At 40.5% G+C, this 27,879-nt stretch overlaps 1 protein-coding gene across 1 annotated transcript; it reads right to left on the bottom strand.

Moving 5' to 3' along the window:
• Positions 1-110: 110 nt before the first annotated feature.
• On the bottom strand, positions 111-27,807 carry LOC118426211 (somatostatin receptor type 2-like). The gene is made up of 8 exons (XM_035835477.1): positions 27,667-27,807; positions 15,345-15,939; positions 14,380-14,519; positions 3,379-3,538; positions 2,615-2,835; positions 1,917-2,031; positions 1,315-1,423; positions 111-646 (listed from the first exon to the last, which is right to left on the bottom strand). Exons 2-8 carry the CDS (start codon positions 15,685-15,687, stop codon positions 448-450), a joined length of 1,287 nt encoding a protein of 428 aa, XP_035691370.1. The 5' UTR covers positions 15,688-15,939; positions 27,667-27,807; the 3' UTR covers positions 111-447.
• Positions 27,808-27,879: the final 72 nt, after the last annotated feature.

Raw genomic sequence — 27,879 nt, 5'->3', positions numbered from 1 at the left:
TCACGGGCTGGTCAAGTAAGAGTATTAACGAGATAATGGTACGTCACTAACCTGATGGAATTTATCACGCACGAATTATCCTACAGGCTGTCAAAGGGGAGACAGCACTCTCGGATGTGTCGTCGTTTGACACCCTGTGGCTATATTTGGGTCAGGCCGGGCCCCGGATTTCTTTGTAAACTCGGAATTAAAATCAGCCCGTGAACCGGCAACAAATAGACGCCGTGAGCTACCCGCGTGACATCACCTAAAGGTACCCCGCCAGTCCATCAGGACAAATTTTAGCCTGATTAAATCTCGCTTATAGCAGCCCGCCAAACATCCGCCGGCCCCGGGGAGGGGCCAGTTACAGCCCTGGACAGCGGAGTTTGTGTTATACAGACTGCGGTCACTGGTGAAATTGTGACCGAAGCCTTATACGGTATGTTATTGACTGCTTTCAAGAGTTCAAACACTTGGCTTGTGGCGGTCTGTCGCCCTCACTATCCGCTTGACGTCCGGCATGCTGTGGCCCTTAGCTGTGTTGAGACTGTCGATTCTGTGCTGCCCGATCTGGGCCGGTAGGGTGCCTCTTCTACGAGCCGTGGCGCGGAAACTGTTGTTCAGCATCTCCGTATTGGTTCGGCTGAGTTCGGCTCCTCGGGGACTGTTCGGGAGGAAGACATGGTAATGCTTTTTGTGAATTGTATTTGAAAATTAAAAAAGAGGTTCATTTTTCGGAAGTTTTCGAATTCAGGTATCACCAGTTTGAGACAGAAATAAATGAAGATAATGCAAAGAAAACCATTGAACGTTCAGTAGTGTTTAAATATGGTTCCTTTAAAACTTTACTGATTCTCATATTTGAAGATGCAAGTGTAACATTTACTATTATAATTCCATCAGAATGAATAATTCTGATGCGACTGGTTCTTTTTTTCATTTGAAATAGTTAAACTTGGCACAAAGGTGTCATGTAAAGGTCCATATGAGTGTGTGTGCGCGTGTGTGTATGTGTTTAAGACCACCCTAACTCATGAACGCCTGCATGGATTGTATCGATGTTTCGTATGTGGGTAGGTATGGATGAGACCTGGGAAGAATTAGACTTTGGGCTTCCTAGTGGCTCGTTATGGTACTGGTGCGGAACTTCCGGGTTTGATATCTCGAGTTCTGGACATGCTGTGGTCGTGATTTTTGAGTGGTGAACAGCTCTTGTTTTGATTGTTAATGTAACAATCGATGATCAGCAAGGTCTTCCAATGATTTTTTCTTCATCTTGTGAAAACGGGGCCTAACATTAGAAGGTGCCTCGTTTATCCCTGCCATACGTACCTGCAGATGTACTTGACATTCTTCCGGAAACTGTCGCTGACCAGGAAGTAGATGAAGGGGTTCACGCAGCTGTTGACGTAGCTCAAGCAGAGAATGAAGTTGTAGACTCCTGAGGTTAAAAACGAAATGTTCGTTATAACACACTGTCGAAGAAATCATTTGAACCCAAAATTGCATTTTGAGCTAGGTAGCTTATCAGGTGAGCTCTTTTCCTACTGTGCTGTGCAAAACAGGTCGTCTTTCTGTCCATCCATTTGAACTCGGCTGCTAAAACTACAGAGTAACGGTATGTGGCTGATTACAGTACCTTCATGCATGCCATAAGCAGGCACGATCGAGTTAATACAAAGTATATGGATTTTTACCACTGCTTGCAAGAAGGCTATAGATATCAAACGCTGTACAAAAATGTACTATTAAACAGCAACCTACCATTCCATCAATATATAGTTCAAGTCGTACATCTGCGCATTGTTAAGCTATATGACTGAGCGAATGTGTAAATGTGTCAACAAATCAATTTAAAAAAATATTTCGGTAAAATCTACATTCTTTCTGATATTTGTTATTTGCCATGTTTTAAAACTGGACCCTTCCCTCACCCATGAGTAGTGTGGTCGGAGGCAGCTTGGCGACAAGGTTGACGATTTGTCCGACGTAGAATGGCAACCAGCAGACAACAAACGTCACGATCACCGCCAGGATCATCTTCGTCACCTGTAGGATAATGAATGCGTCATAAATTCCATCAGGTTAGTGACGTACCATTATCTCGTTGATACTCTTACTTGACAAGTAATCTATGTGTTAGACAATACTGCGCGTTTGGAACCACAGTGTTATCAGCGACATCTAGCTGCAATGCAAATTGACGTAGTCGTTGATACTGCCCTGAAGAAGGTGGCACACGTTCAACGAAACGTCGGCTGCCATGTTACATCATGACTGTGAATAAATAACTTTGTGATCCAAGACAATACATGCTTAACATGGCTATATCCAGACAATATTATTAAAGGTAAAAGTAGACCCATAGCCTTCTTCCTGCCGGGGAAATATTTTGTTATCCATGGTGTCTATAGATCTAGAGTAAAGTGCTTGGGTGATATACGTACTAAGGTTTCTCTTACTGTGTAATATTTTACTAGGGTTGAGCTTTAGTATTCGATGTATCTTAGTTCTAGTCAATAACCCATACCGAGAACTTATCCAAGCCAATATCAGATGAATGCTATCTCCCAATAATTGTTGTTTTCGGTCGTTTTCGGTTGTTTTCTGTATTTAGTGAGACCCGTTGCACCTTGTGCTTTCTCCTTGCTTCCTGTTGTCTTCTCGAGGCGGATAACTTCACGTCTCCCTCGAAGATGAGCTGGTTGGCCTGTCGGCCCAGAGCCTTCGCGATCTTCACGGAGCAGATGGTGATGACCACCACCGGCAGGAGGAAACCCAGGATGATGCAGTAGACAATCCAGGCTCGGGCCCAACTGTCACCGGGCCATTGCAGCATGCATCCCGTAGTATCTGCAACAACAGAATACGTGTGTGGTTACTTGGAAAGTGACCTGGGACAGCGCCAGTTCCAGTTCAGCTGTAGATTCGGGACTGGACTCCTGCTTCATACGCGAGTGCACAATAAATTGGAGGAAAGAGGCACGTAGAAGTCTTCATCAACAACGATGGACAACAAAGAGAAAGAAGGTACACGTATATAAAAGTTCACCTTTTCAACGTTTTCCTCTTCTCTACCATATTCGTCTACAATGTCACGTGCCAGCATGCTCTTGTTCACCAAAGCCCCCCCCCCCCAATATATAGTTATCTCATATTTTTCTTCTTAACGTAACGCTGATGTTTCAACCTGTACCCAAGGAGGTTCAACCTCCTTTCTGTGTGTATTCTGGTATGACTAATCTGCGTGCATATTATTTTCAGTGTATAGCTAATCTGATACAGTTCAAGGGGGCACTTATATAGACCGTTAACGTTGGGACACAAAGCAACAACAATATAATGGTTGCCATTCATTATTTTTTAAACGTCAAAATGAGACCTTGGAATGCTTACCTACGAATGCCTCCACTCCAGCAAAGTACGGCACGGGGCAGATGATGGCACAGGAGGCCAGCCAGATGCAGAGGCAGGTGAGCTTGGCACGGCACGGCGTCCGCCATCGGAGGGACTTCATGGGGTGCACGATGGCCAGGTAACGGTCTACACTCATAGCCTGTAGAGACATGGCAATGGCATGGGTAACATCAGATGATGGTCTACACTCATAGGCTGTACAACAAGAGACATGGCAATGGCATGGGTAACATCAGATAATGGTCTACACTCATAGGCTGTACAACAAGAGACATGGCAATGGCATGGGTAACATCAGATGATGGTCTACCCTCATAGGCTGTACAACAAGAGACATGGCAATGGCATGGGTAACATCAGATGATGGTCTACACTCATAGCCTGTATGTAGAGCCATGGCAATGGCATGGACTGAGTAACATACTATCTGGTAAGTTAGTTGTCTTCAGTCATAGCATGTACTGAACAGGAGATGTGGCAATTTCATGGGTAACATAGGAATTTATAAGATAATGGTCTACAGTTATAGAATGTACCACAATCAGATAGCCTGTATCAAATACAAATGAGACACAAACATGACACACCGTATGATACTGTGGAATATTAGACAAGGTCACAGTCTACATTACATCAGAGGACACTTAGTCCACACGCTGAGAGAGGTGCCAGATTTTATATACCATCGGCCCATCCCATGGCGTATAAAGATAACAGGCAATGCTTCTGTAAGGTGACATGTCAAGGTCTGATACCATGGGTCATCCTTCCTGCAGAAAACCGTAACTATGATGAAATGTCAAAAGTTCCAGTGTTGGCAAGTTGCGTTCGATCGAAATGTTAAACGCAAATGGTGTTCCTTGCCAACAGAAAGGAGATATACCTTCCTAGCCTTGGCTATATGTGACGCTTAAAAATACAATATTGAACACAGTCATGTATTTTCTTTTCCAGAAATTAGTTCTGTGACAATCACCCAAACCTTTAAACCATGAATATTGCCTACATCAAACTTGCAGTGTTCTACCTCCTGGGGGTCTACAATCATTAGACTGATGGAATGTTAAGAAACTTTAATTGATTCTTACAGACAGACAGCTTTCTACTTGATGAGTCGGACGTCAGAGGTGGCAACGCTAACAAGTCGGCGGCTTTTTTTAATTCTCTACAGGGGATTGAACCTTTGTCAAATTTACACTTTAATTCCAGATAAAGGGCTAAGCAATCATGGGTTTACACTCCCCCTAGAGTTGGTTGAGGGTTGCTGCACCCTAATTGAACGCCCTTTACCTTTGAGAGATTCGCAACTCTTCTTCGGTAGATTACGATCTGTCCGGTTAAGCTCGGTCATTCCACCCGAAAGTAATAAAGGGCTTGGAAATATCACATTCACGTCGTTTCACTCGGCCGTCCGGTTTAACCACATCGATAAAACCGTGAAACCCATCCATTAATAACAGCCCAATAGACAAGGAAATCTAACGATCTTCCCAGACGAATATATAAAGACATCTGAACTGTAGTTACTCGTGTTCAAACTATTTGGTACCACAAATCAATGCTTGTTCATGCCTTGTCATTGAGCATCAGGCTCAGTTGATACCATTAGACGTTGCTACTTCAATGTTAGTTTGTACGTTCTGATTTGTTTTGACCTTTGCGTCTTCTAGCGTGGGTAAGATGAATCAGTCTATAGCTATACCTGATGTCCTTGTTGAAATGAGGTAATACAAATCTACCCACTCGTAAGGGATACACATTCTTTAATGGTGTTCAATGGATACTGCTAGCGGGCACAAGGCCGAAAAGTCAGTGCCTTGATACCAGGCAACAAGGCTTGACATTGTGTTCTTGTGAATGCACTTAAATCACTATACTTCACTTCACCCAGGTGTAAAAATGGGTAGCTGACTTCCGTTGGAGAGTTAAAAGGCAACGCCTTCCAATACCGTGGTCTAGCCACAACCCACTGCCTCTACAGCGCCCAAAGTTTACAACGGTGGAATGAAGTTTTATCCATAGTCTATGAAATGCCCACAGGTACACTTTGCAAGATCCCATTTAGTGTTCATGCGAAGAAAATAGCCCTCTGGGTGGTAACGTTCTCACTTAATCCTTCACCGCTGGTGAAGATTTGCCGTGCACTTCATTTCGGATGAAGTATAACATTTCTCGCCGGCTGTACAACTTGATAAAATGATCCACAGAGAACTTAATGTTTCTGTTCTGCCGCCGGAATGTCTGGATGGTTTAAATCAGAGTACCTCCATAAGCCAGCGAACGTCGGTCCTACGGACATTACCTTTAACCTTTACATGACCCGCCGGCTTTAAATCGCACAACTGTAACAATCTCATTTCAAACGCTAAACAAGTTGATTACATAGAAAGCTACACAAAAGGGCAGAGAAGGGCTTTGCACCAACAGCGGAGATTCTCATGACATTAATCTGAGTGAAAATTACATTCAAAGAGCTCAGAGAGAGTAGTAATCCCACTGTATTAATCATTTCGTCTCCCAGACTGTGTCGAATGTACCATTTGAGCCTTGTTACGCTGAAAGAGTACCCACCTCCCGTAACGTCCATTAACTGATTGTGTTGACCTTCGAAGTCACCCTGCTACCTACGGGGACAAATAAGCCCCATGTAACTACTCGGTACTTCATTTAAGGGAGATCATGGGAACCAAATTGGATACAACATTGGGAATATACAATGAAGTTTACATTACAGGAGGGAATACAACGCCGCATCATGTCATTATGTGCTGGTTAACGGCCCTAGGAGTTATTACGTACCTGTCTATAAATACGCTTGTATAAGAGAGCCAATTTTGTCCACTTATTTTTCCCGAGTTTGTATTTCAGACTGCGTCGGAATCTTAACTTACCTACCATGTCGCCAGCAGTCTACACAGATATAGTCTAACTTAATCTTTCTTGTACAGCATGCTTTGAAGACATTCGGGACTTTTCAGATCTTTATTTTTGGTTTGGATATATGAATTAATGTCAAAACTAGTGATGGACAAAAACACTGTTTTTATGCACTGCTTAATGTCCCGATCTAAGGACATGAGCATTTCCCAAGTCGTATAACAGACGACGACCCGAACTCTCGACCCTCTCGTCCACAATCAGTTTCGCTATAGATAGAAGAGTGGACTCATTCCTCAGCTAACCGACATCTATCGCACCGCAGCCACCCCTCATTGAGACATCTGGAGCCGTTTCCGAACCTTCATTCGGCCTGCAAGGTTCGCCGGCTATTGAACCAACCAAACTACAATTTCAGAACCGGACAATTTTTGCAATAGATCCTGCTTCATTCAAGCACAACCACTCCTTCCTGGCAAAACGCCATCACCCTGTGTTATTGGAAATCCTAAAGCGACCCCATTAGACCACAGCAGCTCTCCACGGTCGGATATTTGGCGTAAACTGCTCCTCCCAAATCAATTTTAAAGTCCTCCAAATTCAAACCACGGACGTACATCTCACCCGAAGTACTTGTGCGTGTGTAGAAAAGAGAATCCCACAAATGCAACGGCAATTACATGTTACTAAGATAAGTTACGCTTTGAGAGTTTGGACGACGCATGGTACTTTGTTGTGAATTGATAGATCCCCACAAAGATTGGCTTTTTCATCAATCGCTTCACGAGGATAAGCCAGCAGGGAAAAGGAAGCACACGGAAGGATTCCCGCTGGCTTCTAAAAACCCTGTGTACAAAATGCAAGTCTACGAGATTGAAATGCCTTTAGGGAGGGTGTGTTGTTTAAGATTTAAGCAAACGAAATTCGCACTGGCTTTCCTAAAAAGGGAGGAGATTAGAGAAGGCAGAAAATAGAATCGTAATTTCAGCAACAGGCCTTGTGAAAGAGCTCTGCTTTGAGCTCGAGAGTAAAGCATCGCGGCGTTTATATACACACAAAAAATTCGAATCCCAAAACTTAAAATTGACCATGTCTCCATCATTACTAGGTAAGTTACTTAGAACTACGTATCACTGGAAAGCTAATCTATGTGCCCTTATAGTGGTACGTACCATCTTGTCATAATCCTATGTTCAAAAGTCGAATCAGCACATTTGCATCTTTAGGGCGTCGAATTTCTTCTCATTTACTAATAAAACGTTGGAAATCTTTAACATCTAAATTCTGTGAAGGTGAACATGAATGATATGCACGTAACGTAAACACGCCTAAAAAATTTTAGCAACCTTTTAAAGTTTGATATGTCATCTTCTTCTTTGTCATTATCAATGTTGATTGTTAAGCGTGTGCGTGCCACTGCTACGATCCGTATCAGGATGTCGGACTGCTCAATGTCTGGAACGAGTTATGAGGGCACCTATGGGCGTATTTGTCTGGAAGAGGCGTGATAAACAGCACGTTCCAGTTTATGATCACACATTCTAGATACAAACTCCTGAATGACGAATTGAAGGGATTTACTACCGATCCATTTAGATGTCAGATGCTACAGATACTTTGCTTTGTTCCCTGTGGAATGTAATAACATAAGATTTGAAAATAATTTACATTGACCCTTGGGCACAACCGAACATAGATGGCTTTTAAGCTTTGTGGGGAGTTTTAGAGAGGAGTATCATCATCTTACATAATTGATGATGAAGGACAACATGCTACATCAAAGTTTGGTATGTACGGATTTATTTTCATACGCATTCATACATATCTAACAAATGAGTGGGACGGGTATGATAACCAGAAACAAGCTATGAGTAGATGTCTGAAAATGACAGTCGTTCACTTTTTTTTAGAAAGTACTTAATACCGTGAGGTTCGCGGACGTATGTTAGCTTGCTGTACGAATTCGAAGTTGGCGGATATAAGGGTCTGAAAACATTTACTAGTACCTATCTGCCCCTAGAGTTAGGCTAGTCGTTAAAATAGAAGTGGTAGGGAACAGACAGTCATTTGATGGAAACAACACTCTCTCCAAATCTGCTAAGACCTGTTGGCCTATACGGGCTAGCACTTATTAAAGACAGGCTTTCTATTGCTCTCTCTCTAGAAAGCTTATGATATATCTCGTACTTAAGAAAGGATAATCCCATCTTATAGCATGTATTTGGGTTATGCTGAGCTGGGGGAGCTTGCAGATCACCCCGACTAATAAGACCATCTCTTGATCTTATTGTCTATCAATATGTGTCCTATGTATACCGCAAAGCAGATACGCCATCTAACTGCCGACAGAAGGGCATGGAAGAAACTTACAGTCGCCTGCGTTGCAGCCGACCGATGATGATGATATATAAGTAAGTCAAGTAATATATGGGTGACATTGGATTCGAATGGCGGCCTGTGCCATTTCCAGCTCTTGCCTAAGCTATTATAAGCGTGACTGAAAACTTACGCCCATAACAAACCTATGGTTAATGTTTAATGGTTGACAGACGAAGGATGTCCTCAACCTGTTTCTCATCCGGGTGCCTCTTCATATAAACGTCACTGCAGCATTGATGGCACATTATGATGAACCAGGCAATGTCAATGAGTACGGTTGATGAGTACAAGAATACTGATTGTAAAGATGATGAAGATAGTGGTATTAAACTTTTATGCTCCCAGGTTCTCTGCATATGCCCGTCACTGCAGTATCGAGGTATATAACCATCCCTATTGATGAGCTAGACAATGTCAATGAGTACGGTTGATGAATACAAGAATAATGATTCTAAATGATGGAGATAATGATATCAAACTGTTCTGCTCCGAAATGCGCGTCATTGAGGCATTAATGATCCATAAGCAACCAAGGATGATGAACCAACCAATATCAAAGAGTACAGTTGATGAGTGTTAGAATAATGCTTTTGAAAACGATTAAGATAATGGTATCAAACTGCTATGCGCCCAAATGCACTTCATATACGCTTCATTGATGCATTGATGACCCATAACCCATCACGGATGATGAACCAACCAATGTCAATGAGTAGTTTATGAGTGTTAGAATAATGCTTTTGAAAACGATGAAGATAATGGTATCAAACTAGCATACTACAAGATGCTCTTCATGTACGCGTCATTGAGACATTGATGTCCCATAACCAATCAAGGATGATGAACCAACCAATGTCAATGAGTACAGTCGATGAGTTATGAATAATGCTTTTGAAACGATGAATATAGTGGTATCAAACTGTTATACTACAAGATACTCTTCATATACGCGTCATTGAGACATTGATGACCCATAACCAATCAAGGATGATGAACCAACCAATGTCAATGAGTATAGTTAATGAGTACCAGACTAATGATTCTAAAAACGATGAAGATGATGGTTTGAAACTGTTCTGCACTCAGATGCCTCTCAATATACGAGTCATGATCATTACAACATAGATGTTCCATAGCCAACCGACGATGATGAACCAAACAATGTACCATAGTAATGATTTTAAAAATGATAAAGTTGATGGTAGGCGGCATTGCAGTCATTATCATAACTCTTTCGACTCTTGTTATTCAGGTCACGATTGGTTGATTGATCAGTGACGTGAGAACTCCTTTGATCAATCAGGCGCAATATGCCAGTCAACCTTGGGATTACGGCTATATCTGATTCTCCTTGAAACATAACCTTCAGGATTCACCATATCATCCCCTCATGAGCCTTAACAATTACCAGATCAACTAATGTATCCACCCTAAACTGAAAAAAGACCGAATATGTATTATTTTTTTTCCTTTTAAACTGTCGCCGTGTGTTCACGTGCAATTGGGAAGCCTGTCTGCTGCAATCTTCTTCTAATGCCCTTGACGTATGACGTCCGTGTTTTTTTATAAACTCATCCCTGCGTTCTTAAAGAGACTGCAACGTCTTTGAGACTTCCTTAATCTAGCGCATAGTTACGTTACATTTGCTTCAAAGGCCACTGTCAAGAACTTAGTATATACATTATTTGTAACCCCCATCCGGGATCTGCTACGTATGCCTAATGTATGTGTCTTTCGTCTCGAAAAACTTTTTTGTTTAGTCGTGTAGTCATTGCTGGTGTTCAGTGACATGTAACTCGCTGTGAGTCCCTTCATGTATGATCTCATTCAAACCAAAAAAAGTTTTACTGAGAAATCGCATGCAGCAATGTTGATAATAGCATTTTGGTTTTCATATTTCCCGATGGACATACATACTGCGATTTTCTAAACCCTTTCAGGGTCAATGAATCGCTTTAAAAATGTGAGCTTTACAAATTCCGCATTTGTGGCTGGGCCTTTGCGTAAAAACACTTTGGATAGGGATTTGTGTATTGGACCAACTAATGTGCTGAGGGGAAGGATAATCACGTCCGGTTTATTCCACGGTGCACTGGGTACTTGACCTCTCATTGATTGCCTTTCGAATCGAAGAGCATCACAAGGTCAACGTCAATTATTTTGAGAACCCAGCGGTGGGTACTTAGCAGAAATGATAGGAGACTCCGCTAGGGGCTGTGACCGCACAGCGACCTCTGAGCGAGCAAAGTTTGCACAGATCCTTTATCGGATTTAATGATAGATTAAGAACGATTTGTTACGCTTCGTGAGTTTCGGATCGTTCAAATGAGGTTTTTACATCTTACAATATACTCCAATTATGGAATTTAATATTGGTCGCTGCACAGTTGCTCTGTTTACTGTTTAAGGTATCGGCTATTTTGTCCAACTATTTACGATTATTGAGTATCTACTGTCTTCCAAATGATGAAATGTCCTGGGCAAATGCAATTAGGTGGTAGTACTGCAACATTGGAGTGGGATTAACTGTTCAAAGTTTGACAGCACAACGTTAACACTTTAATTATGAGGTTGACCTCCGAACAAATGTTACTTGTAAACATGCTCATATTAATATCAATAAGGGTTTTCTTAATTAAGCCAAAAATACCGTTCCCAAAGCGGGGCGTGCATTATGCTTCTAAAAGTTATGCACCACTCAACAGTCACTTAGAAAACTTCAGAACGCCGAAATAAGAGGGTGACTGCAATAAACTCACCATGGTCATTAGATGGGGATTTATATTGACCCTCGCACCTTCAGCCTAAAACGTGCCTCCCAAAAGAAGCCATTATGGCATAAATCTTAAGTACTAAAAGAGTTTATCTTCCAATAGCAAATGCCTCATATAGCTCTCGGGCACTTTCCTATCGGAATTTTCGAACTGCGTGTTACTGACGTGATTAATCATAATGATTCCTTATCCTAACGACGTCTTTTGTTAACCCTCATCCGACCGTTACATTTTTACGACGAATCTGACCGTATGGGGTCATTTTTGACCCCATTTTGTTTTGCTCATAGACATATTTCTGCTGGCTTATTTTGTCATTTCTATGTATCTACTGTTTCAGTAACCTATGAAAAATATTTTGACAAGTTTTGGTGCCAGTAGTTATTGATCATTATCATAATTTATGCAGAAAATGAGGAAAACCCACATTTGCTCTGAAAATCTACCATACTAAACTTACTTAAACAATGTTTTGTTTTTTCAATTTCTAAACAATGATTGTGATGATTCAATAATGCTGATAGCATAATAATGTTATTTAACAAGAAAAAATACAATATTTGTGAAAAGTAACGAATTTATTACTTAATTATGCACCATATTCCGCCATCTAAACACATACATTCAATAACTCTTGTCTATTTTCCCGCAAAGATCTTTCTTGTAGGTTCCTTCTGCACATTCTGTCCATATATTGTTTTTTGATTAATTAGAAACATTTTCACATTCATTAGCATAGGTAATTAGTGTGTATTATCATAATTTATGCAGAATGTCGAAAAACTGTGTTTTACACTAAAATACTAAATTTCTTTCAAAATATTCGGTGTTTACTCATCTAAGCAACTATAACCTGTTGCTGCAATAGCAATAATGAGGAATGCCTGTTATTTTATTGAAATAACTTGATATTTATGTAATTAATGATTCATAATTGGCTGGGGTCATTTTTGACCCCACCGAACAAGACACAAACTTTCAAGTTTAGCTTATACAATAATGGGCAAAACTCGGCGAAAAATTGGTAGATGTTGTAAGACATGTATACAAACAAATTCATGGAAGGAATTTTTTCTCTGATGAAAAATGTTGCTATGGCAGATTAAAATATACGCCTGGGGTCAAAAATGACCCCATACGGTCGGATGAGGGTTAAGCCTGCGATTGTATAAATGCTCGCTTGCTTATTTGTTTACATATTCAGAGTTCCCCCAAAGTACATTTGTTTCAATTGTAAAATTGCAAGCGTTTGGTTCGTTTCGTAATACTTATGCCAAAATAATTTGGGAGTGTTACAGATCACTGTTTTCGATATCGTAGTCAAGATATCATTTTGATAGGCCAGGTACGTGAACAGAATACCGTACAAAACTACTATTCAGGTAAAATGTTGCACCATTTTCAGTAAAATATGCACTTACCTGTGTACATAAAGCATTCTGTCTGTATGACATTTGTGGAGCATAGAGGACATTTCCATGGGAAGAATATTTTCCCTCGAAAGTGTTCGGGGTCGTTTCAAAATGCACACGTAACGATAAAAATGATGAATGATGTGTTGTAAAAGCGTAGAAAGTGCCTGTTTTGAATCTTAAGTCGTATAAAGTGTCATGCAAGGTCTTGTCGAAATGCCAACGCCTTCTGGTCGATATTATGAAAGTCTAACTGCAAGTTTCCAAGCTGGGAAAAGTATTCTGAAGCCCTCTTAGAAACTAAGAGATGAGAGATTTGGGGGAATACTATAATAAGGTAGAAAACACTCCATAACGACGGTAAAGGATGAACCACGAACAGCTGGCAGCAATCATGGGAACCAGATAGCTGTGGGAGAATCCGTCATTCACACTTTGATTTTGTAGTAGTCTGAGAATGTCCCAAGTAAACACCCTTTGGTAGATACGTACTTTTGAAAATTCTAAATTGCAATATGAGCAAAGAATCGTATGTTTGACTTTCTTGAATATAATTTTTACGATAAGCAATAATGAGTCGATTTGCCATAGTTTTCAGAAAATCAGAATTCTAAAATTGCATGTATTATTCCTGCTCTTAGTTGCGCAGTGAGCTACGAATTTGTTTTCGTATTACATTCGTATTAATAACACATGAGATGCAATTTAGCTTTTGATTAAGTTAGATTTACACCAAAGCAGTTTGCGCAACCGTGCAATCTCAACAGACTAAACGGAGTTCATCCAAAAGTAACCGAAAACAACTTCTGCATTCAACTTTAAAATTCTCTCACACTGTATGAATCCAAGTTGGGATGTATGTACCAGTGGGATATATACTGAGCTGCTTCTGACATTTTGGACGATTTTAGATGCGACCTTTTTGGCGGCTTAAAACAGAGGCGTGCACGCGTTTCCTGATCTTCTAGTGACATCAGTGTGGGGCTAATCATTTGGGAACGGAAGCTTAAAAGCAACAAAGCTGGAAAAGGACATCAAAGCGTCATACGCGGCACGTTTTCGGTAACAGTAGCAGATACATCAGTGGAAAATAGATCCTGTCATCCGACAACTTTACATGCCTACTATATCAGTTGAAATGTGGTTGCTTCTTTTGGAAATGAAAATTCGTATGAAAAACTAAGACACATTTCAGAAATGTTTAAATGTGTTTTAAGACACTTCGTTTAAAATGAAGCCCTGGCTATATTTTTGATATGCTAACTACCGACAAAGTAGCACCCTCCGTCCGATTCTATTGAAAAATGTATTGGAAAGAAAACAATTGAAGAAGTGTGGTGACAACTTAGATTAGTCATAAAACAATTAATAATTCAAGAGCCTTAAATGAGATGAAGTTTAGAGCATAAACTTTTATGATGTTTAAGAAGTCGGAGTTAATGGTAGAGTGAACAAAAATATCAGATAAATTTCCATGTTTCAAACAGAATCTAATATACCGCTAGGATATCCCATGAGGCGTCGCAAAACTGTCCTACCGTTATACAGCAGCAGCTGGTAAACATGTTCATGGCGTCCACAGTCAGTACCACCCTGCACATGACGTCACCAAACGGCCAGTCCTCCAGCAGGATGGACACCACGAAGAACGGCAGGGACAGCATGAAGAGCTCATCAGCTGTGAAAGAACAAAACATATACACTCGAAATAGTTGGACTGTAATTTCCAACACAAAAATTGGACCAAAATTTTCGACTGAACAGCACCAGTCTTTGTCAAGAAATGAACAATCCACTGCTGTCGTGACGTCACGTTATGCAGATAGAACACGTGACTAATTGAGCAGTGGATCATAGGTTGCAGGAAGTGACTTCTACCAACACAGATGAACTTTTAAGTTAACATATACACTTAATCACAACACTTAATCACTGAAAAATATATATCTTAGTGATGATGCTTTATAAATTTATAACGGACGCTCATCTGTGTTGGTGGTTATCATAGTGCGATGTTTAACTTCTTTATAAAGTTGTAAAGTCTTCTATGGCATAAATATCATCATGATCTACAGGAGGTTGTTAAGGATTTACGCCAATTCTAGATGTTCAAAATCTACATGACTATGTTAGTCGTTACAAGGTTTTACAAAATTGACACAAAGTTTCATACAAAGTGGTCACTTATAACAGAGAGGTGTTGAAGCCTTTCCGCCTCTCCGATATCGCTAGTAGATATGGCCATTTTTACTTCTTCTTACGACAGCTTAAAGAGAGCTTACAACAATAATATATCTATTAATTAATCTCAAAACAAGTGGGTAGCTCCTTAAACATACTGAGAGTTGATTTCCAAGGGGGCCCACCATACATGAACAACAAAACAAAACGTGTTACATTTAGTAAGAGTAACGACAACCAGTGGACAACCAGTAAACCGAGGCGACATGAACAATCACATCCTAATGTATGCATGGCATAAAGTTAACGGAAGGAATTTTACCGATGGCCAGGTTAAGGATGTAGATGTTGGCGATTGTCTTCATCTTCTCAAACCGCAGTATGACTGAGATGACGAGCGAGTTCCCGATCAGCCCCAGGATGCACACCACGGAATAGACGATGGGGATGGCGATGTCAACTTCAGGCTGGTAGAAGAACCCCATCCCGGTGTCGTTTCCAACAGAGAATGTGGTATTGGTGGGGTCCTCGAGGAACGAGTCTACGGCAGCTTCTATCTCTGTGGAATCGTTCATGGCTACTGCATCCAGTGGGTTGGGAGAGGGGAGGACAGTTGTGGTGTTGGCAGCCCAAGCTTGTAGTATACGTTCCACCATGGCGTCCATTACGCTATATAATATTTTGTAGCTTGATACTGGAGAACGACCGGTTGATAAAGTCTTGAAATCTTATCATTGGTGCAACTTACGAGGACTATATTGGGCAGTCATTACTCTGTGTAAGGAGGTAACGGTGTTTGAGTATTGAGACTTCATAGTGGTTGCCTCATCCTGACTGCAAATTTTGACGGAGATAAAAAGCCACTGCTGTAGCCCAACAGACCATGTGGTCTTCTCGCCGACTCTTTTGTGTTAAACCTGGAAAACAGAAAGTATCAACATAAGAAGATGAAGAGTGCAGGTTATCAAACTAACAAAACACATCACATTGGTTGCTATGTTTTAAGCATCGGTCAGACCATCGGAAGAACTGCTTGCTTGAGTGGTGGCATTCTGTGGAAATGCCTTGGACTACACGGGGAAAAAAATAACCATGAAAGACTGATCAAGGGCACTCAAGATCGTTAGACTCTACAGATTGATTCCCTAGTAAGCAGCATGATTACGTCCGTGTGAGGAGACCTCTCAGCTAGCTCGTTGTTGATGAGATACCCAGGGCATCCAGGGCTGACCTATCGTGACATTGAGTTCTAAATAGCTACACCAACACTGATCCAAGGTAATTCTAGCCTCTCCGTACATACGGATATTGAAACCTGACTGGACAGACGGACGCCAGGCAAGTAGTAATGAATGTATTGCATACTGAATGCAACAATAAGGTTCACATTCCACTAGTCGACGATCGCGGGGTGATTTCGCTGCGGCCAGAATTGGATTTGTGTAGCCCTTGACTTCATAGTTGCAATGTCATGCTAAATGTTAAACTTTGCCTGAAAACGCGTATTGAAGATTCGCTTCTGATGCAGGAAATTCGTTAAGCGCTCATCATGATCAGCATGTGAGTCGACCTCTCGTCCTAGTGGATTAGGGACTTTAACACTGTGAAACACACCTAGAAACTGTACGTACAAGGAGCGTTCATTTGCTAAGGGTAAAATGCATTTCCTTCCGTTTAGATATGATGTAATGCTCTTGCACGTACCTTTTGAGAAAACTGGTGGCACGCGATGCCAAAATTGGTGCAATTGACTCTTCACAGCACCCAAATGACTTACAACAACTACGCATACAGAACAGAAACATATGACGTTAGAGCAAGTAAATGAAAAAAAGCTTCATTCTTTTATCTAAGAAATAACCATAATTTTACAAAAGGTAACAAACTGGATGGATTTAAGAAACTGTCAGACTCTTTATGGTACTATCCACTACCTGTCGTCAGGAACACTGAACAAGATCTGAAGTCTAACCAAAAATATAGATGAAATGCATAAATGAGGTAAAAATCAATTTAAGCCCCCAAATGCAAACGAAGACAAAATCAAGACAAGGTTCATGGTAACAAGTCACTTAGCTCTAGTTGTTTGAGTACATGTACTAGCTAAATGTTGTCCAGTTGAGATGGTAGGGTATGATCCAAGTGCCTTTCCCGTTCTTTCATATACACGTATTGCCTCCCTAACTCCATGTTCCACCGCATGATTTTCTTCTGTTGCTTTTTCTAACGATGTTTATAGTCGCCACGGTTTAAAAATAGTATATAGGTCTCCTCATGCATTGCCAGCAACCGTCATTGATATCAAAGGCATTTTTTCTATCTATGATTACCTTTCAGGCTGTACAGTACAGTTAGTCTAATGACAGACATTTACAATAGTTCCTAGGCGGGAAAACCTGAATTCTCGTGAATGCTTTAACGAATAGCTTTAATTTTGTTGTTACCTGAGGGTAGTTTTTCTCACAAGATAACCTTTAGAAACGACCGATGATAACATCGCTGTGCAGACATTGAAATACCGCCTAGAATAAGTCAAACGTAATGATCTACTCGTCAGGCGAACAGATGATGGCACGTTTGACATCTCCGGAGCTCCAGTAGGTAATAAAGCTTTAGCACGAACGATAACTACAATCACACATCCGTCTGTTCAGGTAACGACAGTTTGGCTGCAGGCAGTTGGTGTGAATGAACCTTAGGGTGGGACCATTAACCAGGAATAAGTTGCTACATGATAAGATATTCCTATCGTGTATAAACCATTCGTCCCTCGGATAGGACGTTAAATGGAGGTCCCGTGTCTGGGGAGAGTCATACCCCGGGCACGTTAAAGAACCCGCCACATGTGCGATGGTGCGGTGTGAGCGGTTCAAAACCTACAGTACCTTGGCCGCACCTGGGGCAATTACTGTCGTATTGAGGTCACCTGAGTGGCGCCGAATGGCAGCTCGCTCCAGACACTTGCGATTTAGTCCCGCCTATTGTAAGCTCCTCGCAATTCAGCCCCTGGCTGCAAATAGTGAGTAGTCGGCCCACCCAATTAAAAAAAAAATGAAAAGAATGAACATTTCAATAGATGTTTACAAATTTCGTTTCGAATCAAACTTATATGAAACAAAGAAACTGCACATAAAACAAGATGGAATAACATCCGATGATACCTGCAAATTCTAGGATATCACCAAGCTGGCCATAAATGTCTTAACTCTTAAGTCTTGATAGTTTTTTTTATGATTTTTTATTGCATTTCCCATATATTAAATATACAGTTCACATAAATAAAACATAAAACCATAGACAAAAAACATAAACCACGGATCCAACGGAAATGTAAAAGAAAATGGATGGTACTAATTTACTAATATAAGAAATTTACAAACTGAAGCATATAGCAAAATAATGTAAAACAAGATGAATACACGAATCTATGTATAACAAACAATTATAAATGAATTATTCAAACAAGAACTTAAGGAATTATTACAAATGGAAAAAAAATAAGTGGAGTCAAGTATTGATAGATTACACACCGCTTTGAATTTATTCACTAACATCCAAACTCCTCTTGCGCGGCGGACTCACTACCGGAATACCACAATACAGACAGGGCGATTTGACAGATCGCTGAAGGGATTTAAAGAAAATGTTTTTCTGTTCAGTCTTAAGCCTACATTTTAATGAACGTGCGCTGAATGAGGCACATTTGCTGACATCAAGCACCTTAAAGCTATCTTCTATCTGCCATTTTGTCTAATCTCCAAGAAGATCCTGCGATGGCATTATTAGACAGTACCCAACTGGTCAAGGAGTGCAGTCAGCCAAGAAGTGTGCATTTGCCATGTAGGTACGTAGCCAAACACAATCCTAGGCCGCCGGCTTCACCCCCCTGGCAGCTTTTTTAATGATCCGCCAATTATGAAGACACGGATTACAGAAATCCAATTTAGTTCGCAGCGAGATCGCAGCGATTAATAGGGCCTATATGGAGGCTACCTTATTATTTCTCACTAGGTTAATTCGGTCTTATATCTATAGTTAATCGCCTTAAAGACAGGCTGTGAAATCAGCTGAAGAATGTAATCTCCAAGCAGATCCTACGGTAGCATACTAGTTAAGATAGTATCAAAAGCCGCCAGAGGGGTGAAGCCGGCGGCCTAAGATTGTGTTTGGCTACCTACATGGCAAATATACACCTCTTGGCTGACTACACTCCTTTGGCCAGTTGGGTACTATCTTATGCCATCGTTGGATCTGCTTGGAGATTAGAAAAATGGCAGATAGAAGATGTTCCTCCAAATAGCTTTACGGTGTTTGAACTCAGCAAATGTGCCTCATTCAGCGCACGTTCAGTGAGGCTTAACTTCATCCAGATGGAACAGATTGGCAATCTGCCGTCTTGTCGTGCGGCATTTATTCTCCGAAATGTGTTCCTTAAGTAGGAATATAAGGTTGTTATGTACGGGTCAGGGTACAATGTTAAGTTGCATATTCGGAGGAGGAAGTGCGCGTTTCGTTTGCATGCGGTGTCCAATAGGATTCTAGCTATACATGTACATACACCATGTATTACAAACCCATGTCTATACGTAGCCAGAATCCTATTTGACTCTGCATGCAAGCAAAAGGCACATATATTTGCCCTTTTGAATGAAGGATGGCGATTGCGATCTGGCAGAGCCGGAAACTCTACAGGTAGCTATAGAAATCGGGATCAGAGTTACTGTCAATAGAGACTTAGATCAGCATCTTTACTGATGTTAGTGGTGTAGTCACTGATATTACTGGTGTATACCTGTAGTCACTGATATTACTGGTGTATACCTGTAGTCACTGATATTACTGGTGTAACGGGGGCCGCCCTAAGACGGTTCCCGTCGTAAGACGGAACGGATTTTTTGCTGATCGTATTATCCATAAGTACACCGTGTTTGTTACCACTGACTATGCTGATTACAAAGGTAAATAAACCATGTTCATGCACACAGCTTTAATTTGCATTCCAAGTATACTGTAACATATTTACTTCATGTTTTTTTTTAAAACAGAATTCTAACAGTAATGTTGACAGTGCTGAATCACTGCGGTCATCGGCCTCTGCGTATTGGCGGCTCGTGTCGCTAACTATACGAACTCTTTCAAGCAGTCACACAACTGCCATGATACACATAAATAAAGCTCCATAAAACACTATGAATATGGGTCTTCAAATGTTTGTTGAGTAGAAAAGCAACCAAAAGGAAGCGACATAAACATTGCCACCATTGTACTCCCAAGGGAGTGTGGCCGTGAAAGTCGCAGACTAGAGAACGCTCCAAAGATTTATTTGACTGTAACAAATGATTCGTGCTGTCTATGAAAATAAGACTTGATAGAGAGATGTAGATGATATTTTCATATAATCAGACAGAGTTTTGTTGATGTTGGCGGTGTCTTTTTTTCGTAATGTTTTTTTTAGTCGGGCATTCACAATCAGTGCATTCAGCCCATTGCCCGTAAAAACATCAGCTGGATTGTTCTAGGTACAGCCTTCCTCATGTGAGACAAGAAGTACATACAGTCACGATTTTACTGTCAAAAGAAAGCTAAAATATCATACTATTATTTTTCTTCTGTGTACTTAAATTTACCACTTACATCTGAAGAGAGCAAAATGTAAAAAAAGCGTACCGAGTTAGGCACACTGTCCAGCGTAGCACAAAATTGGAAGGTTACATACACGAAATTGTCTCGCAGTGTTTGCCGCTTGTAACACGCAGCACGAAAGGTTCATGAACCACATGAATGCATTTCTTATTCAAGTATGTTGTTCAAATCTATGTGTAAAAAATTCAGTCATCAAAATTAGACCACTCTCAGGCAACTAGCGATGGAGCGCCATGAGTTTGAGCGCAAGACAAAGCGTACCGTGTTGGGGCATCTCCCGTTATACCTGTAGTCACTGATATTACTGACAGAATCTACGATTATACTGGCAGAATCATTTTGTTAACAGAGATCACGATCTCTGACTAGAGAATCACCGATTTACATCACAACTTTTACCGTTACGGATATCTCACATCTATGTATATTTTACATCCAATACACATGTTTGAATCCAGTACATTACATCCAGTACCTGACAATGTATTTTATGTAGACCACTGGAAGAATAGCTGGCAACATAATGTTTGACATTGTTGTAATAGCTAAAAGTGGATCTGAATAAAGTCAAAGTCAAAGTCAAAGTACAAATGCAATTGAAAAGTTGACAACTGGCTTTTGATTCTACAAACGATACCAACGTTGATTACGGGGATAAGTAATATACATCGAGAATGAAATCGTTGTCAATTCAAATCAAATCGGGTAAAGCCACTGAATCTTAGACTGGAAGAAAACTATTCCGGCGGTGGTCTGACACGCGGTACACACAAAGGTGTTTGGAAATACCTTGAGGTTCTATTAATTAGGTTTGTAACGAGTGTATAGAGTGGGTATTGATAGTGGGACACGCTTGCGAATCTCGGGAGGAATATAAACGGATGCCCGATGAGGACATAGATACGGATCATCACCTAACATGTCAGACTCTACCCTGGTGGCCATCCGGGATCGGGCAGCTAGGACCTACCCTTTATATAACTCCTTCGGGCTTAAACTCCCCCGTAGTGCTAATGTGAGATTGTCGGGCTGACTGCCTTGGCTCCCCGAACAAAACTTGCTAACAAACCTCGCAAGCTACCCGGTCCTGTCTGGCTCCCAGGGTAGTCAGACTCTAGCCCCCGAGTTTATTACAAAGACACAATCATCTATCCACCATCTCAACCATCGATTGGTAGTAGGCTCTGATACCTCTAGGTGATGTCTCTACAACCGTCCCTGACCGCAAAAGACATCTCCAATGGATTACCTTTTCTTTGAAATATTGGACCGTTAACTTGGCATTTCCAAGAATAGCTTGTAGCGTATTTTGTGTCCTATTATCAAGCTGGGATTCCACAAAGTGAAAAACGCTTTTTGCCTGAAGGCAAATAGCTTGTAGCACTGTCTATGATGCGTCAAAGCTATCATGTACCAGTTTAAAACGATGTAGAAAACGAAGTCACTGAACGGGATGGGAGATATGGAACTGATTGATGACTTTCTTCCTCCCCTCCTCTCTTCTCCATCAGTAATCGTTAAGTACGACGCAACATGCATCTCCAGATGGTATATTTGGTTTCCACTTAAGGAAAGCTCCATAATCCACCTCCACTTCACAACAACTAGATACTTTTGATACATTGAATTAAGTTAAAATAAAATCAACCTAAGCAATACTAGCCCGACTCAGTGTTGTAGAGCTTCAACTATCTAACTTTTTTGCTTCGGGGCACTTTTCTACGTAATAAGATGATGCAACTCTATTATTTTCCATTCCAACAGTTCGTTACATTCCGCAATGGCGCGAGGACACCATGAAGTCTAATTTTCCCAGGTTACAATATTTAGTAAATCCTAGCGCGGCTAAGTATGAAATAAAGATGTAAATGTGGGAATACAGTGTAGATCAATCAATCACATGCAGATTGTCTCTTACAGAATAATTCCAATTTTAACGCTCTAATATTGCTTAATATGTTGAACTATGAAATACGACGGTCGTACTGTAGCTGCTAACGGTGACCTGATCTCACCTCCATATGCCGATTTTCCCGGAACAGTTATTCATGTGCTTACAGGACTGTAGACAGCGTGTCTGCTTCGCCGTGGGGCAGCGTCTGTAAATTGTTGCATTACCACACACTCTACCAGTGGATTATGCAAGCCTTGACTTAATCCTAAGACATATGTGAGGCTAAAGGGCTGTCTTAAGTCTTTGATGTGATCATCCATTATAAATTATTTTGCTTTTGTTGGTTTTAAGTTGAACTCGTACAAGGTTCAAGACTTACAGCGCGATGAATAGTCTGTTATGTAAGACCGCGATACAACCAGTCATGGCTCGAAATACCACCTGCATATGCAGGTTAGTGCGGGTAAAATTAGAGCTGTGCAGGTATTTGTGATGTCTGCCTGCACCTAACCTGCACTGGTCCATGAACTGGGTTTTATACATAAGTATCCTATGATGTAGGTGTACATTGGATTGTTATTAGCTGCGTTGCCTGAGACTACCTATATAGTATCAAAAAAATAGCAACGGTTCCTGACATTTTTAGTGTGATCCATACTTCTTAAATTCTGAGTGGTGCAGGTAGAATTTGTCTGGTGCAGGTAAATTTCAATGTTACCTGCACCAGTGCAGGTATGCAGAAAAAAGTATTTCGAGCCCTGAACATTCATAAAAAAAAGCTGACAATTAGAATGCCTGTGAATGCCTGTCCCAAGAGAAGCGTTTCCGTCTAACACGTTTCGATTTTCTCAACTCATCTTTGCAACTTTTTGCTAACTCGGAACTGGCAAATTCATCTCTTGAAATAGAAGTGAAATACCACAATCCCCAAACCGCAGTCACGGTAGTATCCGTGAAATCCACCAATCCCACAAGTGCAGCCTCCAAGGTGAAGCCAATTTACTACAGATTGCCCCAGGTCGGAGGTGACCTCAGTTGGCACAGCCGTCTGAATTGTTCGGACACTCCGCCATCGATATGCATTAACCAACGCTAGTTTCTGTGCCTTGTGTGGATTTGTTGATACATAGCGTTTTCTGCATCTGTGTCAGTTTTCAGATATTAGAGGATGTATTATATGAAACAAATATACAACTATTTCTCATTATGTTCAATGCATCAGTTGGTACAGCCGTCTGAATTGTTCGGACACTCCGCCATCGATATACATTAACCAACGCTAGTTTCTGTGCCTTGTGTGGATTTGTTGATACATACATGTAGCGTTTTCTGCAGCTGTGTCAATTTTAAAGGCATCCTAAGCAATATTACAGAGTTAAAAGTTGAAATATTCTGAATAAGGCAATCTGTATAATATTGACATCTACTGCAGTATATTTTCACATTTACATCATCATTTCATACTTTGAGCGGTTAAAAACGGCCCAGAGACAAGTTGCACGAGGATATTCCTTATTATTGGAACCCCCTGAAATAAGGACTTGATCAGGAATTCTCGTGCGACTTGTTTCTGCGCCGAATTTAACGGCTCAATTTATAAAATAATGACGTAAATGTGCTAAAATAGTGCATTAGATATTATACAGACTGCCTTATTCAGAATATTTCCACTTTTAACGCTTTAAAATTGCTTAGATATTGTATTATATGAAACAAATGTACAACATTTTCTCATTATATGCAGCAGCGCTGGTAATATAATCTATTTGACATACAAGTAGGCATTTGCACCAAATATACACGTGCAACTTTCCTGCCATTGAACATCGTATCATCAAAAATACAGTATTTCAGTCTCGAAGAATTGTCGCAACGTGGTCCAAATATCGTTTGCTTTCATAAGTATGTTTTCCGGTGCTCGACTCCCAACACTGTTCAATGCTACGCCATTGGCAGTCATAATTGGATTATAACCTTACGAAAAAAAATCTCGAGTCATTTTTTTATGTTGGGGATGGCTGGAGAACTATACATATTATGTAGATTGTATAGTGTAATAAAATGCTGTATTTTGGTTTAATGCAATCTTTACAAGCGGGTATTGGTTTATCAAATCTTTGGGCTGCAGGTGAGGAGAATCTACTGCCTGCCGCCATGTTTAGTTCGACATTTCTAGGTAATCAATCGCGAAATCTTATTATCAATTATGTACACACTGTAAAATACAATTAAGTGCCTAGGTTACACAGAATCAAGTTTGACATTCAATGGCAGCGGCGTTCCTTTAATCTGTTTGCAAGATGCATCCAGGGACAGACTAGGATTTAATTAAGAGACAGGAGTGGAATGTCAATCCAATAGATAATATTCCCCAGATGAAATATGGTAATTACAAATGGTTTGAAAATAGATTGTGCTACTTGGAAAATTTAGTATAAAATAAATACTTTGGTAGCCGCCAAAACGTAGAACGTGAGTGGTACCGAATTTATTTTCTAAAAACTTGTCACGTTTTTGCAGAACATGAATGTATTAGGATTACGTTGTCTTCATCTCATTGGTCGAGGGAGTATTTAAAAGCAGAAGCAAGTGTTCTGTTTATGTACATGACATCTTTTCTGAACCTCACAAAATGAATTACAGGCAACTAGACATTGAAATTGGACTAGGTAGCAACAATATTTAATATTTTAATTTAACCCCCGTACCCTCTGGATGAAATAACAGTCAAGTGTAAGATATTATACAGCAAACAACTTGTGGATAAACTTCAACTTTAGCAACCTAAAGGCACGTTGGTTTCATCTTAAAATTCATCTTTTCATTTCCACTTGCTTCTGGCCATGTGCCAAAATTGACTTTGGCAATGAGCAAGATTAAGAGTACCCAAAGACAATTGGGTGGAGTTCAGACAGGTAACGGCCGATCGTGTAACAGCAATAATGTTAGCAGTGTGTGCGTGAACAGTTCTTCGTCAATTTTCAGTCTAATGAACCTAATTCTCATCTTGCTGTCAAACCCAAAGATACCAGTATCTTGAACCTCCCAAAATGAATTACAGGTAGCTTAACATTGAAATTGAACTAGGTAGCAACAGTATTTAATATTTTAATACCCCCGTACCCTCTGCATAAAATAACAGTCAAGTGCAAGATATTATACAGCAAACAACTTTTGGATAAACTTCAACTTCGGCAACCCAAAGGCACGTTGGTTTCATCTTAAACATTCATCTTTCCATTTCCACTTGCTTCTGGCTATGGGCCAAAATTGACTTTGGCAATGAGCAAGATTAAGAGTACCCAAAGACAATTGGGTGGAGTTCAGACAGGTAACGGCCGATCGTGTAACAGTAATAATGTTAGCAGTGTGTTCGTAAACAGTTCTTCATCAATTTTCAGTCTAATCAACCTAATTCTCATCTTGCTGTCAAACCCAAAGATACCAGTATCTTGAGCCTCCCAAAATGAATTACAGGTAGCTTAACATTGAAATTGAACTAGGTAGCAACAGTATTTAATATTCTAATACCCCGTACCCTCTGGATAAAATAACAGTCAAGTGCAAGATATTATACAGCAAACAACTTTTGAATAAACCTAAAAACACGTTGGTTCATCTTAAAAATTCATCTTTCCATTTCCACTTGCTACTGGCCATGGGCCAAAATTGACTTTGGCAACCAACAAGATTAAGAGTACCCAAAGACAATTAGGTGGAGTTCAGACATGTAACGGCCGATCGTGTAACAGTAATAATGTTAGCAGTGTGTTCGTAAACAGTTCTTCGTCAATTTTCAGTCTAATCAACCTAATTCTCATCTTGCTGTCAAACCCAAAGATACCAGTATTTGAACCTCCCAAAATGAATTACAGGTAGCTTAACATTGAAATTGAACTAGGTAGCAACAGTATTTAATATTTTGATACCCCCGTACTCTCTGGATAAAACAACAGTCAAGTCAAGATATTATACAGCAAACAACTTTTGAATAAACCTAAAAACACGTTGGTTCATCTTAAAAATTCATCTTTCCATTTCCACTTGCTTCTGGCCATGGGCCAAAATTGACTTTGGCAACCAGCAAGATTAAGAGTACCCAAAGACAATTTGGTGGAGTTAAGACGTGTAACGGCCGATCTGTAACCGCGTGAACAGTTCTTCGTCAATTTTGCAGTCTAATCAACCTAATTCTCCTCCTGCTGTCAGACCAAAGATACCAGTATCTTCTGCAACCATCCAATTGGAACCCATACTTAAGGACCACCATAAGCGAAACGCACTTGAAGAAGACATCTGTCTCGAAGGAGTTTTCTGATGTATGACTGAGCGTGTCGTACGTGGGATGTGTGCTTACGTCTTTTTGCAGGGTGGCCTAAATTCATCGTTTGCTTCGATTCAAGCCGGAATGAATTTTTTATCACTTCAATGAATGGTTTTCATGTTTCTACTAAAAATAGGACTTTTTGTTGTTGGCGTTGGCGCATGGCAAAGTATATTGTGATGACTCGACGCTCACCAGATTAGCAAACAGCTTAAAAGCGTAAACCGGTACAACTAATCGATCGATCACAGCTTATCAATGTTTAATGGCGATTCAGACAAAGACGAATGCTCAGCATTTGTCCTTGACACTAACAAGGGCAAGAATTGTATAAACAGATATGTCCTTAAAGAATAAGATTTCTGGTAAAAGTGGACCTGAAGACGCGATTGTTCGAAGCTTAAGTCTTAACATTCAAAGTCAAATCATAACCGTGATACTTCAACATTCTAGCCCAATTTTAGAGTGTGCAGAGATTTTGAGTGGTGGTCTTGGTAGAACGAAAGGGGTTGCAATATTTACTCTGTGTTTTAACCTGCTAACAGTGTAACCCTCCTAGAAGGCGTCTATACGTAATATAATTCAGATCCCATATCTCTGCGATGTGGTATATCTAATAACGATTTCAAAGAAAACACTACATATTTCACCTCTTGCAACTGTTCTTATTACCTTCAAGTTACATTCGAAGCTATCTATTATATTAGTTGTTTTTTTTTTACTCATAGGAGGCCACATATCCAAAACAAGATGTATTACATAGAAAAACACTATGAAGCTTACCTGTGGGTAGTTTCTCTTCTTGGCACGTCTCTATGACCTTTCAGACAATGTCTTGGACCTTGCAGCGATGTCAGTGAAGGACGCCGTTCCTTAGCCCACGCCTTGAGAAGATCTCGCTTCCGTAGTCATTTCCTTTCCCCATTCCGCCTGTATTGATTTTAACAATGGGAGGTATGATCAGTCTAAACCTGGACAAACTGATAAGACTATTAC

This window comes from Branchiostoma floridae, chromosome 11 (assembly GCF_000003815.2).
Source record: "Branchiostoma floridae strain S238N-H82 chromosome 11, Bfl_VNyyK, whole genome shotgun sequence".
Classification (NCBI taxonomy): domain Eukaryota; kingdom Metazoa; phylum Chordata; class Leptocardii; order Amphioxiformes; family Branchiostomatidae; genus Branchiostoma; species Branchiostoma floridae.
This window is presented reverse-complemented; position numbering and strand designations above follow the sequence as displayed.